The sequence below is a fragment of the Brassica napus genome, chromosome C9 (assembly GCF_020379485.1).
Source record: "Brassica napus cultivar Da-Ae chromosome C9, Da-Ae, whole genome shotgun sequence".
NCBI classification, from domain to species: domain Eukaryota; kingdom Viridiplantae; phylum Streptophyta; class Magnoliopsida; order Brassicales; family Brassicaceae; genus Brassica; species Brassica napus.
The window spans coordinates 1,234,617-1,252,387 of NC_063452.1; the positions used below are offsets into that span (position 1 = coordinate 1,234,617).

Sequence of the window (17,771 nt, forward strand, 5' to 3'; positions counted from 1 at the left end):
TATATATGGTATAAATAAAAATAGAAAAAAGTCGAAAAGAATCGAAAAAGAAACTTTTTGTAAATTAATATCTCTATAAATTAACATAATTTCAAAGTCCCAACATTATTAATTTATAGAAAATAATGTTCAATTTATAGATGTTCTATTGTACATTGTATGTATGTTGAATACATATGGAAGTATACAAATGAGTTTTTATATGTAATTTGATAAAGCTACACCAAAATATTGAAATGAAAAATAATAATTAGAGAAACAATTCATTTTGAAGATTAATAAATTACATACCACTCTTAGATCAAATTGAATCTACTTTACATGTTTTCCTAAAAAGATCAATCCTTTTTTATAAAAGGGTCCATTAAGCTATAAAAATACCAGTAATCTAGGTATAATTCTGAAACGAAGAAATAAGTCACAACTTGCAAAACACTTGGAAGAGGAATTGGCAAAGAACGCAGGAAAAACTTAAATAGGTCTTTACCAATTTTGAAAATCACTAAGGAAAAGGTTAAAAAGCAAGTACAATCTTACCGACTAACGGCAACTTACGCCAATGAACATAATTCCAAAAACATAGTATAATTACAAAACACAACTTTGGTTTCCTTAGTTCCTAAGCTGAAGCTTACTTCTGTAGCCGGACCCCTACAAACAATAATTGTCAAAACTAAATAAAGATAGAAGAAATAAATATGGATCATGGATAAAAATATTGGAGAAAGATAGTTGCGCACCTTGTCATCAAATATGAAAACGCCTTGGGACTTATTTTGTCCATTCATCATTTAACAAACAATTTAGATAACACTGTTTGATTGCAGAGATAAGTGTTCATATATAACCACTATCTATCAGAAAAGATTATCATTTCAATATAATATTAAATATTTAAATAAATTAATAGTAAAGTATATAATCTAGCTTAATAAGCAATAATGGTAAGCAAATCTGCGCACACAACTATAGAAGTTGCTGGAATAAGGAGAGACACTTACAGCCACAAGTTTAAGAGTCTGATCTTTTTCCAGTTTCATCCTTACCACCTGAGATCTCCGGTTCGGGTCTTCAGCGTCCATCCACGAAACTCAAATTCGAGAACCGGAATGCATTCAGCGAGTAACCCAGCACGTCCATCCAATGCGCCCAAAACAGTTTATCCCCTTCCCCACTCGGAATCATCTCCTCTATCGCCTTACCTAACCCCACATCCTTCGCCACGTGTTCGTCGCAACATCCATCCGCAACCGTCGTCTCTCTCATAAACTCTCTCTGAAGCGTAACCGCCGAAATCCGATCGCACGCCCCGGTGTTCAGCCGAAACGTCAGCAATCTCTTCTCGCCGTCGCGCAGATCGTAGAGACTAACGAAGAAGACGCCGCACTCGCCGTTACTCCAAATGCATTTCTGAAACACCCATTTCGATTCCGATTGACTGGTTCAAAAGCAATGTGTGGATTCCCTAAAGAACTGTAGGAGGAGACACGCTTCAGAAAATCTTCATAGCGGCTTCAGAACAATGGAGCCATGTGGATGTGTGATATATGTTAGGTTACATAAACTGGCACTATCAAATTGAGGGGTTTGAGAAGATTAGGTCATACCTATTCTTCGATCAGAAGCAGGTGAAGGCCGATTAGCATCCCGACTTTAGCGGGATATGGGCTTCTCAAAAGTGAATCAACTTGACAGGCGGCGACTTTGTCGAAGTAAACAGTCAGAGATCGACGATTTGGAGCGTTTTAGGGCCACCATAGCGATGGTTCAAGGATTTGGAGTCTATATATATATATGTATCAAAGAGAAGTTGGAAAATGGATTGACATGTAGAAGTTTGAGCATACTCTAAACGGCAGAAGATGAAGAAGAGGTAACAGATGGCTAGGTAAACTTTATGTCAATTAAATCAGAATCTTTACAGTAGAGAAATCTGAAAAGGTTGTAAACGGTGGCTGTGATTAATTAATTTTGCCCGTATTTTGAATAATAATGATATGTATTTTGGGCTATAATGATGAGCCACGACAACACAGAAAATCAGAAGCCCATAACTAAGTTGGCCTGCGAAAATTTTGTGTTGACTAACAGCAGACTGACGTGGCAAAATGAAACTTCATTATTGGTTGATTTTTAAAGTGACGTGGACACCTTTCCTGTGGATTATATATCCCTTTTATTATAGGATAGATTGCAGCAAATATGTACAGACACGTTGAAGTATTGCGAATAGATGACATATAAAAACAAACAAAAAGAGAGAAAAAAACAGAGAGGCAATCACAAACACGGGAACAACCTCACACACGCATAAACAAAAGAGAACCTCTCTAGCCTACAAAAGTAAGAAAGACGAACTCTGCATGCAACGACCACTTGATGTGTCAAAACGAAAGCGCTTCAGGGGCTACTCTGTTTCTTCTTCTTCTTCTTCTTCTCTAGTTTGAGATTTGGGGTTAGAGATTATAGATCACACGCCGTAAGTAGGAGGAGAGTTCCTTGGTCCATTCTCTGATCCTGGTCCCTTCTCGAAGGTCGAGCGTCTCCTGAACCGAAAGGGTTCCTTTCCTCCTGCGTTTGCTCCGTTAACATCCCAAATAGGTTCCTTTTCGTTAGTAAAATTCACTTGAACCATAACATGAAACATATATCTTTAAATCTATATAATAGAAAAAAAAAACAAATAAAAAAACGTAATGGTGTTATGAAAAAAACACAAATATCATACGTTAGGTATGTATGACAACATTTGACAAGACGGCTCACTTATTCCAACCATATATATCCCCCAATCAAGGACAGTAAAAAAATTAATAATAAAACTAGATTCTGACCCGTCCTGAAAGGACGGGTATATTTTTTGTTTTACATACTTCTTTTAGAAATCTATTTTTTATATTTGTGTTTTTTTTTTGTAATCATATTTATGTTTATTAAAAAATGAAAAAACCCCATTTTAGTTGTTGAAAACCAGTTGCGTTTATTAAAAAAATCGTGACTCATGGCCTAATTGTTCAACGTAACCTACAAAACCTATATTTTATATGAATTTCTATGTAAAATATTGTATAGGTCTACACATGTTTATCTGAAACCAAAGAATCAAAACTAAATCAGCACCAAATTCATAAATAATCAAGAAAATCATATATATCTCTCGACATAACCAATCTTCAAACCCAAATTTTAAAAATAAAAAATTATATACCTACAAATATTTATTATATTTATTTCTAATTAATCAAATATACTAAAAATACTATTTATTAACCGAATTACTCTAATACTTTTTATCCAATATCTTAAAAGTTATGTGAATTACCCGATATTTTTAGTCAAACAACCCGATATTTATACTAAAAATATGGATTATCCGATGTTTTTACATACATTATGCAAAATTATCCAGAAAACTGAATTGAACCAATGTTTTGAAAGCCATACCAGACATCGACTCGTTATGTTTACTTGGTGACTGGTCGAACCAGTTCAATCGGGTTTTCAAAAATTTATATATTTTTGTTATATTATTTATATATATATTATCTGTATGTGTATTTGAAGATATGATCATTTTTTTAAAAAAATACTTAGTTTTTAGTATTATGTAACCCTAAAGAAAAATATATTTTAAATGTAAATAAAAAATAGGAAAACTATTGAGTATATGTTAGAAGTTGTAATGATTCATAAATTTTAATTGGACATAACTTTTTATCAATGTGTTACACTGTTGTTTTAATAGAATAGATTTTTATAAATACATATATAATGGTTTGTAAAACCATACAGCCATAAGATTTTGTGTTGTCTAATGTCAAATAACTTTATATACATGATCTTGATGTTAAAGAAAAAGAAAAACTTATATGCATGATCTCATGATGCTAAAACATATACAAAATTGTTTCTGCCGTATATCTACTTTATTGAAAATTAAAAATGAAAGCTCCTAGCAGTAGAATCATTTAGACATTTTAACGAATCCCGTATATCATTAAATACACTTTGAAAGATAAAAGCTCAAACCTAATTTATCATCCAATGACAAAAATAAAACCTATTTTTTTGCAAAAAAAAGACACAAGCGGTGCCCTTCTTCTCACGAACCGTGGCAGCACCACCACCGGACTTCAGCAAAGCAATCCTGCAATATTCTTCCACAGAGGCACCAACAAATTCTTCTAGATACATGCAAGCACATGTGAAGAAAGCACAACATCTCTTGATTCAATCTTCATAAGAAAAGCTCTATCTCAATTACAAAAAAAAAAAAAAAGCTCTATCTAATACCCGTGAAAGGCTCTCCCGATAGATTGAGGATGATGAGGATATTATTTCCAGATGAAGAGAAAAGCAAGTTGGGAAAAACAAAAGAGCAAGTTCGGTGAAATACATGAACATCATCAAAAAAATTGCTGGGATTTGAACAATAAAAACAGTGGTGGTTACATAAAAAAAAAGATATTTGGATGCAGTTACAAAAAGTGGTTACCGATTAGTAGGTAATTTAAGTGGTGGTTACATAAAAAATATATATATATTACGATGCTTTTATATTAAAATGGTATGTATTGTTGAAATTATAAGTTGGACATAACTTTTATCAATGGGTCACACTGCTGTTTTAATAGAATAGATCATAGGTGAGATTAAATGGACGAAACTACCCCTAGCCGAATTAAGTGGCGTACCACTGTGTCACCTACCAAATAAATAACGGAGACAAAGCGGTAATAATAAAAAAACACTCACCAGAGAAAGGAGAAACCGGTGGGGTTGAACCGGCCGGCGAAACCGGAGCTGAACCGCCTTGGTACCCTGGTGGTTTTATTATCATGATGCTGCGTGTCACTTTCAGAGCCTCTTCCGGTGAATCTCCACCGTCCGATTGATCTAAGACACGACCAATTAATCAAAAACATCAGATCGACGATCAGTCATGTTACTCATGTAATAATATCCGTTAAAGCATCTTTATGTTTTTTTTTTATGTTTCATATCAAAGAATTAAGTGTATTTTTCAAATAATGATCAACGACCGGCTCAAGATAGCAAAAACACGGCGTACCATTGCCGGAGCTAGGCCGGAAACTGAAGGTATGGTGTTTCCGAAGCTTGCCAAGGCCGTTCTCCGGCCGAGGACCAGCGACGGTATCATCCCAGAGATGATCAAGTATGCCCATGGCTCGAGTCAAGTTATGTTTTTGTGGAGAGAGAGATTCGTTTGATAGACGAAGGTGACGATGATTTTAAAGGCGATCGGGGAGATCTGGTCCGTTGATTTTATTCTGACGTGGCGCTCGGATCGTAGCTCACGCAAGGTGGATAAGGAGATTGGAGAGTGGGACCCGAATCGATAAACTCGAGATAGTTCGATCGGAGGGTCAGAAATCAATCTCACATGCCCGCATCTCACGCTTTCATGTTATTTACGATCGTACCCTTACCTTTATCTTGTCTGTGATCAAATACCTTCTCGATTGCCATTTATTTACACTACTACCCCCTTCCTAGGATCTTAGCCGCCAGCTCTATTCAATGATCAAACGATTGGAATAATAAAGTCCTTGGCCCATCAACTAAAAGCCCATTAAGGAATTATTGGATATTATACAAAGCAGCCCCAAATGTTTGATTAGAGTCAATCGAGTCCTCTATCCTTTTATCTTCTTCTTGAGATGAGAAGTCTCTCCATCTCCACCGTTCCTCTGTCGCCGTTTCGGCTTCAGACAAAGACCCGAATCTCAACACTCAGCACCCGAACGAATCTCCACTCATTCAACCTCAACCCGACAAGAACTGTCTCGAAAGTTAGAGGTCTGAGAGAAGAGAATGATTCGAGATTCGTTGATGAAAATGACGCAGTTGATGACATGGAAGGTTACTTAGGCAATCTCTCTCTCGAATACGACTCCGTATGGGACACAAAGCCCTCCTGGTACGTCTGTGATCTGGTTTGTATTTTTGCAATCAAGAAGTGTTCCTGTTCTCGTCTGACATGTGTTCTTCCAGGTGTCAGCCCTGGACGATAATGGTAACGGGTCTATCAATAGTGGCATGTAGCTGGGTGATACTACACTCTGTTTTGGTTTCATCGCTTGCCGTTGGTTTAGTTGGCGCTTGGTGGTACATTTTCCTTTATAGCTACCCAAAGGTATGATTTTTTATTCACCACCCAAAGTCGTTGACTTTCGGACAAGTCTTGGTCTTGTTTTTTTAGAGAGATCTGATGGTTTTGTGTTCTTGTTTGTTTTTTCAGTCGTATTCAGAAATGATTGCTGAAAGAAGAAAAAGAGTAGCTAATGGTTTTGAAGATATATACGGCAAAAACAAGACATCGTAGAACATCCCAACTTGTAACACTCGTTTGTGTTCTTTCTGTTTGTACATCCATAATGTGTCTGTTTATCTTAGTTTCATTCACAGTTGGGTTAACAAAGCTCTTGAATTTCAAAGATTATATAGCTGAACCAAACCATAATGAAAGTTGAACATTTCAAAGCTGCTTTGAGAGGGATAGCGAACATCCATGATTCTTCCAACTATATATAAAAGTCTCATAAGGCTTAATTTGTGGAAAGTTAAAAATAATAATATTGTTGTACATTTCCACTCTATTTTCTGCATTTCCAATCAATATAATAGCGAGAAAAAATCCGTCAAAGCTCATTTACAAAAAAAAAAATTACAGCATGTGTCTACTTTAAATTAAATCTATAATCATTCAAGAAACACAATGAAAATCTTATATATTAAAACAGAAGTCATGACTTCTTTTCATGTGTGATTTTTTTTAATTTGGACAATTCCTAAAAAATATCATATTTTACATAAGTTCATTATTATATTTTTTAACATCATTATCTTTTTATTTGAAATACAAATGAATATATTTAAAATGTTCTAACAAAATCTTTTAAAAATCTTCTTAGAATCTTTTTAAATTTACTTTCAAAAATTAGTTAGTTTTAATTTAAATTATCATAAAATATAATTAGAAATTAAAATTGAATATATTTTTGATTTATAAACGAAAATTTAAATAAAATAAAATTAATTAATTTCACAAATACATTTACTAATAATTTTTAAAGATTTTGTTAGAAATAAATATTTATTTTAATTTTAATTTTTTCAAATTTGTTTTCTAATAAAATAAAAATCATGATTTTTAGATGAGTGATATTTTTATTTGGACCATCATTTAAATTTTATATTAAATGTATATCACTAATTCTAATATACATAATATTTTTAACTACTTTAATCATAATATCTTTTATATTTTTTAATTTTTTTTAAAAAAAAATTAAAATTCTAACAAATCTCTTGAAAAAGATTATAATAAGATCTTAATTTTCATAAATTGAATATAAACATTCAACTAATTTTGTAATTAGTAATGAAATGTTACTAAAAGAATAAAATTATATCCTATTTTATCAATTTTATAATAATATCTATCATTTTATAATAAAAATATTATATTGAACAAAGTATGATAAAATTATTTTAAATTGATAAGTTAACATATTTTATTTTCATAAATATAAAATATTTATGCTAAAAATATAATATGTTGGTAGAACGGGTTAATATTAGTAAACTATATAATACATTTATAAAAATTTAACTTATCTTAAACTTTTTAATATACAGTAATTTATTATATAAAATTAATAAACATTAAAAAATTACTAAAAAAATTTAGCGATTTGAATTACGGATCATGATTATAATAAATTAAATACAAAATTGTCTTCATATATGTTGTTTCATGCATTAAAAAATTTAGTTTAGTAATCAAACGCAAATTCAATAAGACAAATATATAATAAGCAACATATATATGTGATGATTTTAATTTACAGCATGAAAACTATAAAATTATTATTTTTGGCATAATTATACAAAAATTTAAATATGTGAGTAATATTAAAAATATATAATGATTATGTAAAACAATTATCTATATATATAAATGTGAAAATATATACCCGCACGGTTGTGCGGGTGGAAATCTAGTACTAATTAATATCAAATTTAATTAAAGGTTTAGAAACAAAGTTTGAACACTTCATATTATTTTACATAAAATCCCCATGTCTACTTAACAAGATCAGTGCTAAAGCACACTTGGCATCGTTAACATAATGATATGATTGATTAACTAACAGTTCTAATCATCAAAACTCCATATCCTCCTCTTCCGAGTCATCATCTTCACCCGTTCCATCGCTTGTATCGTCCTCATCATCATCATCATCAGACTCTTCATCGTCCGAGTCATCTTCATTCCCTCCATCGTTCTTGGCTTCTATCATTTCTATCTCCCTCAGCTCTTCTTCATCCCCTTCATCGCAGACACGGTAACACTTTCCTGACCTGAATATTTCACAAAAACACATCCTTATTCTCTGATTCATCCACTCAACTTTTTTAAGATTGATCGATGAACAAAGGACCTTAAAGGAAAATCCGCCACAAATGTGACATCTGATCTTTCTTCTTTCAGCTTCTTCAAAGGCAACCTTACAACACACACACAACAACAACAACTTATGAAAATATAAATCAGTGAGCAATTAGTACGGACATGAATGAAGGATCAAGCCGTTACTCTGGTTTGTAAAATCTCACGCCATTAGTAAGTAATTCATTGTTACTTGAAACATCCTATTAAAGTAAACGATTAAGACGAGTAAGCCAATCTACACCACTCATCCAAATAGATTGGCATAAACTGTAAAAAAAAACTTATAATGTGCCGAATGGATTTGAACTTTCCCTTGAGTAACGAGTTACAAAGTTCCATGACTTCTTTCTGAATATACCCAAGTGAGTGTGAGATCAAGGAAGACTAATGAAACAAGCTTTAAAACCATTTACCTCCTGTAGATTGTAGCAGTTCCGCATTATTAGAGTCTTGAGTGAACTCTCTTTGCAGCTATGACCCAAATCCCTACCAACATTATTTTCTTGATATGTAAAAATTTTTTCAATAAGAATTTTTTTTGTTTTTAAGGTAAATTGCGCAGTTTGCATTTACACCTCAAAAAACGACCATTGAGTGTTGGCGATCTGGACAAGTTCAGGTACTTCAGTTTACTAGAACTCTGCAAATAATACATCATTGAGGTTCTTAAGAGCATAGATGGTATCTAGAAGAAACAGCAAAAAAAGAAGGCATTATATACCTCAGCAAGATTCAAGGCCAATCCATCGGTTAGTCGAAAACTTATGAGGGTTAGAGAAGTTAAGTTGTAGGAGTTGGTCACAAACTCTATCAAGGGTGAACCTGTTTTTGCATCTACAGTGCCTGTTACACATTACGTGTAAGCTTGAGTAAAGAAAGAAGCTTTCACTGTGGATTAGTGGAGAAGCTTTTTTACCTGAGGCTTGATAGGCCTCTAAGCACAGGTTCTCTATGAGACGACATTTTTCTCTCAGTGTCTTAAACAGAAGCATAACTGGACAGTTTCTGTCATATGAACCAAAATAATTAGCAGAATTTAAAATAGCAAAGGAATATGGAGAACTTACAATCCAGTAATCCTCAGGTCAGTGAGATTCGAACAAAGTGACAACACCTCGGTAAAGGAAGTGTAGTTAATCGGTCTGATATTGTAAAGCCGTAGGCTTCTCAAGCGACTCCTAGTTGAATGGAAAAGGATGATACCGAATTAGAATACTGATGATAGGAACAACAAAATCATTAGATGTTAATAAGAGGACTCATTCTTGGTTTTGAGTTTATCTCTTTTGTCCTGCTCTAGTTCTTTCCTATCTAACAAAACAAAACCCACCATGGTTAAGACAATAAATTTTCAAAGGGGTAATACCCAAGAAAACCATGATTATAGGAAAGTGGGGAAAGAAAAGATCCGTTAAGCAAAGATGGAGTAGGATCAGATCCATCTGAACGAGCAACACGACCAAGCTTGAGGGATCTGCATACATAAAATGAACCATGAGAAAAGTAGTACATAGACCAAGTTCAGCTTAAAAAAAAAAAAAGATCTCACCTGAGTTCTTTGCCAGCCCGATGGATCATAATGCAGACAACTCCACTATCAGCTTTTCTAGCAGCGGTTGTCAAGTCGATGTGGGTGTAGCATAAACGGTCCATTGCACACTTGTTGAACAGCGTGCAGCATACAGAAGCTTGCATTAGAGACTTTGTATCAAGCATCGAAAACACCTGAAGAATCCAGAAATCAATGGAAAGGTCGTTAGCTCAACTGGAAAAGACTCTGACAATTGTGTCAGAGGTCCCGGGTTCAAATCACCGCTAAGACGAAATTAAATATTAGTGGTATAGTGCCTGGGGTCTCCATTTACAACTTCAACACATTGCCTCCAAGTTCAATAACATAGGAAGAATCAGGATTTGATTTGATTACCTTGATGGTGAGGTCGGGAGGGAGGAACCAGGAACTGGAGTTGTGAGCAGAAGCTCGCTTCCGGAAGCATCGTTTAGTGGAGTCTAGAAGAAGCGACGCGAGCTGGAGAGTGCGGTCGAGGAGAGAGTCCTGAGCAGAGACGTCGCCGGACGCTGAAGCGAGGGCTTTGTCGAGCTCTCGATCGAAGGAGGAGGCAATGGAGAACGGAGAGGAGTTCGGAAACGAAAGGAGCGATGAGAAAATGACGTGGCTGTGGTTGAAGCCGGGAACAGTAGTGGAGACGGAACTAGGCTTTTGGGTGGTGGTCGTCGGAGAATCCATGAAACCCAAGGTTGAAGGAGTACTTCTCCCTCCACAGTTTAGCGATTCTGAGTTTATAATAGATTAACGATTTTGAGGGATTTATTTATGAGAAATGACCTCTAATAGTTAAAAAAAAAAGAAGTTGAAATAAGTTTTATTAAAAAAAATTAGGTTTAGGACCTGAATTTATAACTTACAATAATAATTTAGAAATTTTAATTTTTATTAATGTATTATTTGTTAATGTTACTTTAATTTTAAACTTATTTTGGTCATCAAATATATTTGTATTTTTAGAATATTTTCTCTTAGTTTATTATAAATTTTAATTTAAAAATATTTTAGTTTTTAATTTTGTTTATAGTCACATATTGTTTTTTGGTTTTTGATAATGTTGTTTGGGATAAAATAGTTGTCTTTGAAAAACGTACAGATTAATATTGTATTTATAGTACATATAAAATTATAAATGAAATATTTTATAATTTTAGTTGGTTTTCGTAATTAAATTTATATAATATATTAAATAGTTTTTAGATAATTTGTAATAATGTTAAATAATTTCATTCTAACAACTATGTGATATATGATTTTAGAAAAATTTTAGTTATAAAATTGATTTATTAATGTAATTAATTTAGTCTAGCATTCTATTTTACTATAAAATACTTTTTTTTCTTTCTATAAAATACTTTATTTTATATCAGACTCATTTAATTTAAATGAAGGCAATTTCATATTTACAGAAATACTAATTTACTAATTTCATATCATACTTTTTTTTCTTTGAAAGTTTTAATTGGGCTTCGATGGACGGACAGAGTGCGTTGAAAATCATTATTGAGGTCCAAGTAATTAATTAATCCACAAGATATCAAACAATCGGGTTAAGGAAGGATTCGGATTATCCAATTCGTGGATCAGAATCACACTTGACCGTTACCCGCCTCGAACGACGGCGACGAAAGAGGACAGAGACTCCTCGTCTCTTCGACGGAGATAATTTAACTCAGGATCGATCGCCTCGTTCGTTCCGTTGATCGTATTCTCAAAGTCGACTCGCGTCTACTCTAATTCGCCAACGGTGCCTCTCGGCTGAATGTAAGCGATAGTCCTCAAAAATTGTTCATTGATCTATGCTTGAATCGAACAACAAACTCCATTGCTCGTGGCATTGGGCACCATTTCACTACATTTGCTATGTTTAAGAGCGTTGTTCCTTCTTTTTGGAGGATAAATTTTTGAAGTAGTGTGTCACAGACTGTTGATGATGAGCTGAGCTTGTGTGGTTATTGACACTGCCCATAATATCTTGATGAAGTTGTTATTTGCTGTTATCTTATGGGATATTGAAATGCATTGCTGGCTTCTTGGTTTGTTTTCTTTGTTGTATGGAGTCAGTCGCCTATTTTTGTTGTCTATCAAACTTAGAAAATACTTTTTACCATTTTTTTTGTGTCATCTTTTAATCTTCTGATCTTTATTTTCCTTTGCTTCATTCAGCTAGGAATCAAGTGACAAGTCAACAACTTTCCTGAATAACTACCGTAATGGTCAGCTTAAGTACTCTTAATATGTCACAGAGTTATATTACAAACCTTGGTCAGGTCTAGACTTTGCAAAGCTTTGGATTCTCTGATTCCGTGTCCGTGTTATGGACGCTCCTCCCAATCCCAAGCGACCTTGCCATGACCCTTCTTCGGTCAAAGATCCCAGCTCCCTCCATCTCGCTCCAGGTTTCAACCAAAGCAACGTGGATACGACCATCTCCTCTTTCCTTTCCTTGTCGGACTTGCCTCTGTTCTCCTCCTCGCCACTCTCCATCGCCTGCTCTTTCGATCGAGTGCTTGATAAAGTCATTGATGCCTCCGATCATGATCGTTTCCTCGATCGTACTCTCCAACTCGCGTCGCTTCTTCACAACTCCACCAAGCGTTGCATAAGGAAACGCGCCACCCTCCACAACTCTATATCCTGGCCTCTCCTCCCTGAGCTAACCACCAAGGTTGTTACAACATATCCAGATTCTCTCATCTTATCTTTAATTTTATTATTGTCGAATTTTCATGAGTGATGACGTGTCACATTATATGTTTCCAGGTGTTTTCAATGCTTGATACCAAGTCTCTAATGCAAGCTTCTGTGTGCTGCACAATGTTCAACAAGTGTGCCATGGACCGTGTGTGTTACTCCCACATCGACCTCACAATGGCTGCCAAAAATGTTGATAATGGTGTTGTGTGTATTATGATCCATCGGGCTGGAAAAGAACTCAGGTTGTTATTAATCTTATTTTATGTGTATTATCAATATCTCAGGTCTCTCGTTTATGCTTTGCAGATCCCTCAAGCTTGGTTCTATCTCTTCCAGATCAACGTTTTTGCTTACGAGATCTTGTCTTGCTCCACTGTCTTTTAATCACGGTTTTGCTGGGTATGTATGTGCTTGATTACCCTTTTCTGCTTGAGAATTGCTGCTCAGTTAACTATCTATCTATCTCCATTAAAACTAGGGGTCTCTTGAGAAGCCTACACCTTTACAATCTGACACTCACGCCTGGAAAGTCCTTATGTGCTGTGTTGTCACTCTGTCCAAATCTCACTGATTTGAAGGTTATTGGATTGTAAGTTTCTCTTGGATTACATTCCCTTGCCATCTTTTGATTCATTTTTCTACTTTAATGTCTGTTCATTTTAAATTCACTTTATTGCATTATCTAGTATATCAGGTACTGACAAGGTAAATTCAGTAGAGCATCTAGCGCCAATCACTACGAATTGTCGCTTGATAGAGCATTTGTTCTTAGAGAACTGTGGTGCAGCAGGTAATATGTTTCAGCTTTCCTTTTTCTTTTAAGGTTTTCTCAATGGTGTCCTACTTTGTGATTGGTGGTCTAGGACCCCCATCAAGTTCATCCGTGGTTGAGTTTGTGGATAATTGCCCCAACTTGAGCTCGCTAACACTCTTTCAATTTGGGGTAAACGACGCAATGACCCGAACTATTATTATGGTATTGCTCCTGTAATTTTTTTTTTCAATCATTTGGGTACTACCCATGTATATGCTTCTCTAAAGCCGAACAAACTTTTGCAGGGTTTTCGTCAACTGAAGTACATAAACCTGTCTGGAACTTATGGAATTAGTGGTTCCTTTTTGAGGTTCATGTCGTTTTGGTAATAATATCTTTTAAGTGTGTGTTTTCAAATGTCTTATCGTGTAAGAGTTTGATGGTAGGGATTTGGGACTTAGCTGCAAAGACAGTCCACTCGAGACTCTATCGTTGCGCGACTGCTATTATCTAAAAGAGGTAATATGATAAAAAATACAAGACTTTTTCTTAAATGTCACAGTCCTGACTGACTACTGAACGTTACCTCGGCATTCACAGAGAGAAGTGTTGCTGTTTTTGAATTCAATACTTGCGGGAGACTTCAAATCAATTCGGTACATTGTAAGTTGTCAAAGGAAGTGTTGTGCTTAGTTTGTTCTGTGAATTTGCGTGTGACACAGAGTAACTTTTGGTTTCTCATACTCGTCTCTAATAGGACATATCAAGCAAACACGGTTTAGTGTCTGATGCTGGGATTGCAACTTTTGAACCAAAGTAAGATTTGTTCATATTCTTTTTTATTCCCACATATATGACATTGTTTTGTGTTGTAGATTTCCTATTGAGGAGCTGAAGAAACAAAAACCAGGTGTCACATTTGTCGCAATTTTTCCAGCACCATCATCATCCTCGTCGTCAAGGTTCATGAATTAATTACAACTAGTTATGTGTATTATGCTTTTATCTTTTTCTTTTATCAGAGTACATTAAATGGTTTTGTTATTTAATATCTCAGCTCGGAATTATATTCAGACAGTACATCTTCTTCCGGGAGTTCTTATTACAGCTACGGGGAGGATGAGGAGGAGTACGATGACTCGGGGTAATGTTAACTTTTTTCTTAACTTTTTGTACATAAAAGGCTGTTATTTGACATGATGTTTCACTCATATTGGAGTTTCTTTGCATTTTACTTTTTTTTTTGTAATCATGTCGTTACTAAACCAATCGTATTTTCTGAAGCATTTGGTTGTAATGTTTTTAAACCACATCCAAAGTGAATGTAGTTCAATTTCCTATGGAACATTCAAGTTGGAGTTTCAATGCCTTCATGTGATACGATTTTTGAGATACTTTTTTCTTCACTCTACATCAGTTTTTATATCCAAAAGTGTATTTTCCATTTCTTCCAAGCTTTATGCACCTCACCACCTCCTTTGATCCAAACTAGTACCAAACACCTAGTTGAATATATATGCATCAAACCTTACCAGGACACCAGTATCGAAGTAAAACACTAAATGAGATTCAACTATTCAAAGTAAAGCTACTAAACTTCGTATCAGTCTCCAAATATGATGTAGCTTGAATATCTGAATTATCCAATTTTAAATCTTCTTTTGCTTCAATCCATTCCAAAACTGCTTGAATTCCTTAGTTTGCATCTTCTTGAGGGTGATCACTTTTATTGATTAAAAATCCGTTTCTTGACTTCCTCACAAAATCAAGAAAGGAAGTTAAGTACCTGTTTTGAAAGAGATCGCATGCTCTTGATCAGTATCATGGTACCAATGTTGCCTTCTAGCTCTGCTGTTGGACTGTCAAAAATTGATGGGAATGGGCACATCTCCATATAGCTCTAGCATATGGTCACTTTTTACATGGTTGTTCTTTCTTTAGAGAAACAACAACACATTTTGCCTACAACATAAGTTTTGATACATCTCTAATCTCGTTGTTGATGAAAGAGCTGCATATAAACTTACTAACAATTACCACACCAAAATTCACATAACAACAATAACAACAAAATATAACACGAGAAAATTATTAAGATGAACCCCATTAAAAATTAAAACCAAACATAGTCACATCCACATGAGTTTTGTTTTTTTCACATTTTAAGTTTCCACAACTTACAAATCATAACTTTGTTTCCCAGTGAACTTAACTTCAATGGGACTAACATTTTTCCCAATAGATCTCATGTTCTGACCAACACCTTCCCTTCCCGCATTCGCCTTCTCCGGATAAACCCCATCTTTAGGATGAAGATACTGAACCTCACCGTTAGGGAACACCCTGTAGAACTGGTAGTTAATCTTGTACTTGGACCTAAGCCTCGTCCCCAAGGCCAAGCACTGCTCTTTCCTCGCCAGCTTCAGCAAGTTCGGACCTTCCCTCATGATCGCCGCGCCTCCCGTCGGCATCTCGAAGATCTGCTCCTTCGGCGAGTTCCACGTGATGACGTAGAACTCCTCCACCTGGGCCTTGCGGAGAAGACCACCCGTGCTTCCCGCGAAGATCGGAGACGGCGTGTTCGGGTCCAGCTGCGGCGGCGTGAATCCCACCGGAGCTTCTTCTTTCACGGCGGCGGCCGGGGCGGCGGCGGCGGCGGAGTCTGTTTTCTCGGCGCGGATTGCGGTTTTGGGGAAGGAGAGGGATCTTGGACGGTGGGTTGTTGTGAAAAGGTGGAGTTTTTTTACGCCGGAGGTAGCGGCGGTTGTTACGGCGGAGCTAAAGAGACCCGAGGCTTGAGCTGCCATGTTTTTTTTTTTGTGTTTGTTTGTTTTTTCTCTGTAACGAGCTAATTGCTCTTACAAATGTATTTAATGAGAAACAGGATAATGTTCTGTAATGAGAGGCTAGAGTTGGTTCGATTGAGTGGATAAGGTAACCAATAGGATTCAAGTATTGGATTTTTCTCTTACCCATCTTCTTCTGATCCTATCTGACGTCGTTTTGAGTTCTTTCATTTTTTAACGGATATCAAGCAAATGTTTTGGGCTTCTTAGGCTCATTTAATTGAACACTTTGGGCTTTAGTAAGAAAATTGGTTGGTTTAACCAGAATTTTAATTCATGATGACGTTTCATAGCCATTGGCCCATTGTAATCAATAGAATATGGATTTCAATTGGGCACCCATTCACCCACCAATCTTTCGTAACCATTGTAATGAATATAATATATAGATGATAGTATTCTTTTAACTTAGAATTTTTTTCAACACTGAAAATTCATTATCATATCATTAAGAAACATTTGTGGGATGTTCGTTCACGTATTTAAAAATTTTGGTTCGGTTTCGGTATGTTTTTCTTTGGTTATCGGTTTAATTCGGATAACAAAATTAGGAACCGACTAATATCCAAGATTATTTCGGATCTCATTCGGTTCTGATTCGATTCCGGTTTGGTTATGGTTTTTGGTTGATTCAGATTAAAAGTCAAAAATCTAGGTTTTTGGATTAAGGCGCCCAGATAAAGACTAATACTTTAACATGAAGATGAACAAAATACATATATGTCTGCAGTGTGTCTCAAAACATATTTGATCCCACATGCACTCATACTTCACATGTAGATTTTTGTAAATATGCTTTTTTATCATAGTACATGTCATAAATCCAAATATAAAACATTCTCATGGTGACCCAAAAGAAAAAAAAACATTATTATAAAACGAAAGAAATAAAGTTGATATAGAGAATAAAACTATAACAATTCATAAATGTAAATTTATTTAATGCAATGTCTCTCCATTTATGTCTTAGCTTGGCCCATGCCTTTACTAATTTTGACCATCAATTCCAAATTGCTTTACACTCTTTGCACATTACCTAACTTTTTATAGTTCTGTCCCTTGGGGTCCTAATTTAAACCAAACATATCTATCTCACTCTGTCGAGTAATTCTCTTTGGATATAATTTCTTGTTTATCAGTTTATGATTCGTTAATTTATAGAATTATGGGTCAGCGGTTTAGTTCGAGCCACTATTACTATGGTATTTTTTGTTCTGTTCAATTCAAGAAGACACAATCAGTGGCCTTCTTTTCGTAAAAGTGGCCGATTGTCCGGCAAATCCTTCAAGAAGTTTTTTGTTTTGTTAATTTTGACAACGTCCTTTCAAGAAGTTATGCATGAACATCCCATAGTACTTCAACTCGATTTTTATTTTGATTTTGTTTCAATTTGGTTAAGTTCCTTTTTAATATGATCTTGTTTTGCGT

General features: G+C 35.0%; 5 protein-coding genes and 2 long non-coding RNA genes across 14 annotated transcripts; 3 read left to right on the plus strand and 4 right to left on the minus strand.

Annotated features, from left to right (window-relative positions):
* Positions 1 to 468: 468 nt before the first annotated feature.
* On the minus strand, positions 469 to 1,531 carry LOC125593244. The gene is made up of 2 exons (XR_007329177.1): positions 741 to 1,531; positions 469 to 651 (listed from the first exon to the last, which is right to left on the minus strand). It is a non-coding gene; the product is annotated as an uncharacterized LOC125593244 (long non-coding RNA).
* Positions 1,532 to 2,159: 628 nt separating this feature from the next.
* On the minus strand, positions 2,160 to 5,313 carry LOC125575254 (dormancy-associated protein homolog 3-like). 5 transcript variants are annotated; one of them, XM_048769570.1, is made up of 3 exons: positions 5,072 to 5,313; positions 4,756 to 4,896; positions 2,160 to 2,571 (listed from the first exon to the last, which is right to left on the minus strand). In XM_048769570.1, the coding sequence occupies exons 1-3, from the start codon at positions 5,184 to 5,186 to the stop codon at positions 2,471 to 2,473; spliced, it is 357 nt and encodes a 118-aa protein (XP_048625527.1). In that variant the 5' UTR covers positions 5,187 to 5,313; the 3' UTR covers positions 2,160 to 2,470. The 5 variants fall into 5 exon arrangements, with proteins under 5 accessions (XP_048625527.1, XP_048625526.1, XP_048625528.1 ...); XM_048769569.1 differs by having other exon boundaries at positions 2,160 to 2,580; XM_048769571.1 differs by having other exon boundaries at positions 2,416 to 2,659.
* A 214-nt stretch (positions 5,314 to 5,527) lies between these two features.
* On the plus strand, positions 5,528 to 6,508 carry LOC106426775. Its single transcript, XM_013867506.3, has 3 exons — positions 5,528 to 5,941; positions 6,016 to 6,157; positions 6,263 to 6,508. Exons 1-3 carry the CDS (start codon positions 5,682 to 5,684, stop codon positions 6,344 to 6,346), a joined length of 486 nt encoding a protein of 161 aa, XP_013722960.2. The 5' UTR covers positions 5,528 to 5,681; the 3' UTR covers positions 6,347 to 6,508.
* A 1,517-nt stretch (positions 6,509 to 8,025) lies between these two features.
* LOC106426706 (F-box protein SKIP17) lies at positions 8,026 to 10,900 on the minus strand. 2 transcript variants are annotated; one of them, XM_013867443.3, is made up of 12 exons: positions 10,407 to 10,900; positions 10,029 to 10,204; positions 9,846 to 9,953; positions 9,547 to 9,657; positions 9,396 to 9,484; positions 9,201 to 9,322; positions 9,055 to 9,119; positions 8,893 to 8,965; positions 8,765 to 8,827; positions 8,624 to 8,679; positions 8,469 to 8,534; positions 8,026 to 8,388 (listed from the first exon to the last, which is right to left on the minus strand). In XM_013867443.3, exons 1-12 carry the CDS (start codon positions 10,725 to 10,727, stop codon positions 8,190 to 8,192), a joined length of 1,449 nt encoding a protein of 482 aa, XP_013722897.2. In that variant the 5' UTR covers positions 10,728 to 10,900; the 3' UTR covers positions 8,026 to 8,189. The 2 variants fall into 2 exon arrangements, with proteins under 2 accessions (XP_013722897.2, XP_013722898.2); XM_013867444.3 differs by lacking the exon at positions 8,765 to 8,827 and having other exon boundaries at positions 10,407 to 10,898.
* LOC111200808 lies at positions 8,240 to 9,027 on the plus strand. Its single transcript, XR_002654322.2, has 2 exons — positions 8,240 to 8,372; positions 8,519 to 9,027. It is a non-coding gene; the product is annotated as an uncharacterized LOC111200808 (long non-coding RNA).
* A 683-nt stretch (positions 10,901 to 11,583) lies between the features above and the next one.
* Positions 11,584 to 15,626, plus strand: LOC125593245 (F-box protein At4g02760-like). 3 transcript variants are annotated; one of them, XM_048769572.1, is made up of 13 exons: positions 11,584 to 11,810; positions 12,213 to 12,714; positions 12,810 to 12,985; positions 13,050 to 13,142; positions 13,222 to 13,332; positions 13,430 to 13,533; positions 13,607 to 13,719; positions 13,803 to 13,867; positions 13,944 to 14,016; positions 14,098 to 14,160; positions 14,255 to 14,313; positions 14,373 to 14,459; positions 14,555 to 15,626. In XM_048769572.1, exons 2-13 carry the CDS (start codon positions 12,364 to 12,366, stop codon positions 14,643 to 14,645), a joined length of 1,386 nt encoding a protein of 461 aa, XP_048625529.1. In that variant the 5' UTR covers positions 11,584 to 11,810; positions 12,213 to 12,363; the 3' UTR covers positions 14,646 to 15,626. The 3 variants fall into 3 exon arrangements, with proteins under 3 accessions (XP_048625529.1, XP_048625531.1, XP_048625530.1); XM_048769573.1 differs by having other exon boundaries at positions 11,597 to 11,810; positions 12,217 to 12,714; XM_048769574.1 differs by lacking the exon at positions 14,555 to 15,626 and having other exon boundaries at positions 14,255 to 14,397.
* Positions 15,586 to 16,415, minus strand: LOC106426757 (photosystem I reaction center subunit II-1, chloroplastic). The gene has a single exon (XM_013867486.2). The coding sequence runs from the start codon at positions 16,302 to 16,304 to the stop codon at positions 15,675 to 15,677; it is 630 nt and encodes a 209-aa protein (XP_013722940.2). The 5' UTR covers positions 16,305 to 16,415; the 3' UTR covers positions 15,586 to 15,674.
* Positions 16,416 to 17,771: the final 1,356 nt, after the last annotated feature.